We start from the raw sequence: 5,258 nt of genomic DNA, 5'->3' as shown, positions 1-5,258 counted from the left end.
TTCGAGAGAGCACCGTGCCCAGAGAGCTCGCCGCCCAGTGCTGCCCCCTGCAGGCCCTTTGGGCCGAGGCGGGCCCGGGTTTTGTGCCTCTCTGCAGGGCGTTTGTCGTCGCCGTCGCTGCTGCTTTGAAACCAACGTCTAATCCTGATCTCGGAAGGGCGTGCAGGAGGCGAGTGGCGGCCGTGGCGGAGGAGAGAGAGGACGCCCCGGAGCTCTTGTGAATGCTGCTGCAGCGATGAGGGTGTGTCCTTGAGGCCCCCCCTCCGTGTCGTGGGAGGAGAAACCGGCGGCAGCGGCGGGAGGAGGAGGAGGAGGAAGTGGAGACGTCGTTGAATAGCGGGGAAATGGAGACCTGAAGGCTTGCTAGAGCCCCAGAGGAAAGAGGCGAGCGTGCGACTCTGGGCGCCTCTCACCTTCCCCGCGCCTCGCCCAAGACGGCGCTTTCTCGCCTGGGCGCGCTCTGAGCCGCTGTTGCCTCAGGCCGGGCTTCTGTGGACGGTAGCGATAGCCGCCGCCGCCGCCGCCTGCCCGCTCCATTAAACGGGCAGAGGAAGGAGGAAAAGAAGGAGGGCAGCGGCAGCACGCAGCAAGTAGCCGCGGCAGCAGCGCTTCTCCCTCGGCCGGAGGCACCTTCCCGAGATCTCGGAACCTTCCTGCTTCGCCCTGCCTGTCGGAGGGCCTGCGAGAAAGGGCTGCACCCAATTGCCGCCGCTCGCCCGGACCCGAGCCCGAGCCCAGCCGCCCCGACCTGACCCGTGCGAGCCTTTGGCGTGGGGAAGTTTCTTGATGGCTGCTGAGAGGTTTCTTTGGCTTTCCAACCCCGCTGCCACCGTTTGCAAGGCTTGAAAAAGAATATTAATAATAATAATAATAATAATCCCAAATATATGTGAAATACTAAAGACTTCGCCCTCTTCAGAGTTCCCGGCACCCAAAAGACTGAATGAGTGTCCTCTAGAGTGATCACACGCGTATAAACACACATTCATACACACACACACACAGAGACACGCTTCATTTCTGAGTAGGTGCCAGAATCTTCTTTTCTGCTTACTGGTGAAGGGTTCGTTTTCTTCCTACTTCTTCCCATCTGCAACGAACAAGTGGAAGACGAGATGCAGACCTTTTTGAAAGGGAAACGGGTTGGTTATTGGCTGAGCGAGAAGAAAATCAAGAAGCTGAATTTCCAAGCCTTTGCAGAGCTTTGCAGGTAAGAAATCAGTCTTGAGGGCCGTATGTATGTGCGGGTATACCTAAGAAATAACCCATACCCATTTCTCTGGGACTCCCTAAGTCAAGCCTTCTCCAACATGGTGTCTTCGAAGTATGTTGGCATACAACCCCAGACTCCCCTCCCCCGCCAGCTGGGACATAATGGGAATTGTAGTTCAGCACAGCTTTGGGAGGGCTGCTATAACTTGACATTGCCATCTTCCTTGACATTGCCATCTCCCAAGAATATTCATAGGATGGACCACTTTGTTTCTTAACCATGATCTCCTGGTTGGCATATTAATATGCACTTACCACACAGCATGGCTTAAACCCCTGTATAATTGCCACTTGAAGAATCAAGCCTTTACAAACCACTAACAAGTTCCTGATCAAGTGAAGAAAATATACCTGACTCCATGAAGATGTGAAACCATATAATTTCTTGGCTTTGTTTTTGTTTTGGGGGGACCTCCTCCTCCTCCTCCCTACCACCCTTCTTTTGCTACACCAATAACAGATGGGTTATAATGTGAGGTTTGAGAGATTATACAGACATATGAAGGTTTTAAATAACACATTGAGGGAAACTTCTAGCCCCAGAACTTTCTTCTGCTTTAAATGAAATGGTGGCGAACTGGTCCGTTGGGAGAATCCATAAAAGTGAAATGCTAGCAAGCTCTCCAGTTGTCTTTTTTGTTCTTGGTGGAGGAAGCAGTGTGAATCTATCCCATCTTGGACAGTTGTGCTTATATAACTAATATTCTGGCCTGGTCAATTTATTTCACTGGACCTAGCATCTTTGCATGATAACAATATTCTTTCACATCTTACATAAAGTGCAACAGTAAAAACCCTATACCTTAAGGTAAAATGGGCCTAAACTTCAGCAGTCTGTTGCAGAAACCTGGGAAAGGCCTCTCTTGTTTTTCTTCGCTCCATTATTCAGGGTTTGATTAAACTTACATTTTCATGTGCCATTCAGCACATGAAAATGTGCATGAAAATGTGCTTACAGGACTTATTGATGGTCAAAGCAAGAAAGACTTTTGCTTTGAGTTGGGAACCAAAATGGTAACATAATGGTTCCGGCTACTAAATAGATGAATGAGCTGATTGTCTTGGTTCATAACACAGGCTATTCAGGCTTATTATATAGTGGTCCTGCTAGAGACAGTAGTGGTTTCATATGGGTATTTGGGACACTACAGAATGGTTAAACAGTAAAAAATTTTGCCTGGCTATGAGAAGTTACACATTTTTCAAACAAAGGTGGTCATTTTCCATGGCTTTCATGATTGGTGGCAGCAACCTCATTTAATGGTTTCTGCTATTTATTTCTTGACTTGCTAAATTTCTCAAATCATATATTCCAGATTATATTTTCAGTTAAAAACTTGCTGAAAACAATTGAGGCCTCATTGTTAGATATCTAGTCAATGTTTTGACTGTGTTTCTATTCAAGACAATTTCCTTTGCTTCTTTTAAACATTATTTCATCTCTGCTTGTCTATAATGACCAACCAGCATTCCCGAGGCTTTTTGTTTCAAAATGCATTAGTTGAACTGCTGAGTGCCTTTTTTTGGTAAGAGGGGGTAATAGTTTAGGAGAGATGGAAGCTGCTGGTCTGCAAACATGTCTTGAAAGTTCATGGAGGGAAAGCTAGTCAATAAATTAGTTGTGAGATCTTGGTTGCATGAGCAGTAAGCCCTGCCAGGGTATAGTATGAAATATTTTCTGCTAGGCAGAAGGAAACCTAATGGGCTACATGAACTTCTCCAGACTATTGGAATGCAGGAAGCACTTTTGTCAAGTCTCATCTACTATACTAACGAGTAATAGTTCTTCAGGATTTCAAACGGGATTTCTTTCCCAGACCTTGGATATCTCCAAGCTGGGAGAATGGGCATAAAAATGGCAAAAGTGGTTCAGTGTAAACAAGTTTAAAGTGATGTATCTTGGGGCAAACAATCTCAGCTTCACATATACATTGGTGAAGTCCAAGCTAGTGGTAATTGACCAATAAAGTGATCTTTGAATTTGTGTATACTTCATTGAAAATCTTGCCCCAGTGTGTGGCTTTGAGATAAGCTAATTTCTTCTTAGGCATAAGTAGGAAAGAAATGGAAAATAAAACTGTCATACAAATCTGTATTGAATCTACATTTGGAATACTGTGCACCATTCTGGTCACTGCACCCAAAAAATATATTGTAGGTTTGGAAAAAGTGCAGAAGAGGCCAACCAAAATGATCGTGGGGCTAGAACAGCTCCCTATGAGGAAAAGTTACAAAACATAGAATTGTTTAGAAAAAACTTGAGAGACAAAAGAGGTCTACAAATGATGCATGGTGTCCAAAAATTGAACAAGGAGACATTTTTCTTCCTCTCTCATAGACTTGGAAAATGGACTCATGCAATGAAGTTGACGGATGGAAGATTCAGGACAGATCAAAGGCAGGACTTCTTCATATAGCACATTATTAAATCACAGAATTCACTACAAGAAGTAGTGATTGCCACCAATTAGGATAGCTTTAGAGGGAGATTTGGCAAACCCATGGAAGATAAAGGTGTCAATGGCTTCTAGTCCTGGTGGCTGTGTGCTGCCTCCAGTATCAGAGGCTGTATGCCTATGCACACCATTCACAGCCTGCTTGTGTGCTTCCCAAGGGCAGCTGGTTGGCCTCTGTTTGAACAGAATGCTGGAAGTGAGGAGCATTTGGTCTGATCCAGAGTGCCTTATCTTCTGATTTCCTGAAGGGCAAAGATGTTGGAGGGTAGGGTGATAGGAAGGTTGAGCACCCTTGTTGCTTATCTCCTACAAGTTGCCCTTCTTAATTCTGATTGGCTAGCGAGAATTAATGATGGGTGTGCCGAGGTATAATTCATAGAACGCATAGTTCAAGGTATAAGTAGAACTGTGCATTGTGCTCAGAAATGCTTTTGTAAAACTTGATCTTCTTACTTACCTTCAGGGCATATAACTCTAATATTTTGAGATCAGCTTCTGAATGAGTAATACCATGGCTTAGACATGCTTAATGGGTGATGTAGCTTAGGCTGGAAGCTAAAATTGCCGTCTTAACATTTTTCAGCCCTGATAGTACACTTCCCATGCTTGTAAATATTCTTATATGCCAAAATGAGGTCACCCAGTTAAAGTATAAATTAATAGATTAAATATGCATATATGTATATCTAAATGACATAGAGGCATTTCTTGTCCTCTGATATAGTAGATAAACTTTCCCTGACCTTGGCCATGTTAGTTGAGAGTTGTAGCTCATCTAATCTGGAGTGTACCAGATTGGGAAGACTAGGAAATGCTTCCTTAAGGTGCTAATTGCCATCTGCCTTTTAAAGTAAGCATTTATATCTACAACACAAAACAAAAACATTAATCTAATGAATTGTGGCATCATTTTAGCTAATCCAAAACAGCAGCATGAATGACCCTGACCTTCCCACCCCTTTCTTTCCTTGGCCAGCCTCAGAACCTCCTGAAAGTGCTTCCCAATCTGTTGCGGGATCTTGCTGACAGGGCTGGGTGGTAACACAATAGGATGAGTGGGAGGAGGAAGCTTGCAGACAATCTGGTATTGGTACATTCCATTAGTGAGACTGTTGATGCCTCTCCTTCTGGCTGCATTTCTGCACATTTTCCCTTCCCTTGAGCCACCCCCCCCCCCCATGACACAACTCATCCAACTTAGTATGGTCCATTTCAGGAGGAGGTATACAGACTGGTGGGAAAAGTGAAGTCCACTTGCTACCTTCCATAGTGCCTATGCGAATCAAATCCAGCATTTTCTCATTGGGTAGTTTTGCAGGTTGACTAAATGTTGCATCCCTAGTCAAAAGCTTAGAAATATTTCCATGCTGCAGGATCTTATTTCTTTGGTAATGTTTTCTCTGTGTGATTGGTTTCTGTTGTTTAGGACAGGGTGGGCAGATGATTTTTGCTTATAACCCCTAGCATCCCTCACCATGGCTTATGATAGCTAGCACTGGTGAGTGTGGAGAGCCAGACCATCCAGACAGC

At 44.8% G+C, this 5,258-nt stretch overlaps 1 protein-coding gene across 1 annotated transcript in view; it reads left to right on the top strand.

The window, feature by feature from the left end:
* Nucleotides 1-312: 312 nt before the first annotated feature.
* ITPK1 (inositol-tetrakisphosphate 1-kinase) overlaps nt 313-5,258 on the top strand; it is a 143,712-nt gene continuing 138,766 nt past the window's right edge. Inside the window, exon 1 of the mRNA XM_044437244.1 lies at nt 313-1,210. Within this exon, the coding sequence (XP_044293179.1) occupies nt 1,116-1,210 (95 nt within the window). The 5' untranslated portion in view covers nt 313-1,115. The remainder of the gene's footprint in view (nt 1,211-5,258) is intronic.

This window comes from Varanus komodoensis, unplaced genomic scaffold (assembly GCF_004798865.1).
Source record: "Varanus komodoensis strain SLA01 unplaced genomic scaffold, ASM479886v1 scaffold3, whole genome shotgun sequence".
NCBI classification, from domain to species: domain Eukaryota; kingdom Metazoa; phylum Chordata; class Lepidosauria; order Squamata; family Varanidae; genus Varanus; species Varanus komodoensis.
The sequence above is the reverse complement of the archived record's forward strand: the minus strand, read 5'-3'. Positions and strand labels throughout refer to the sequence as shown.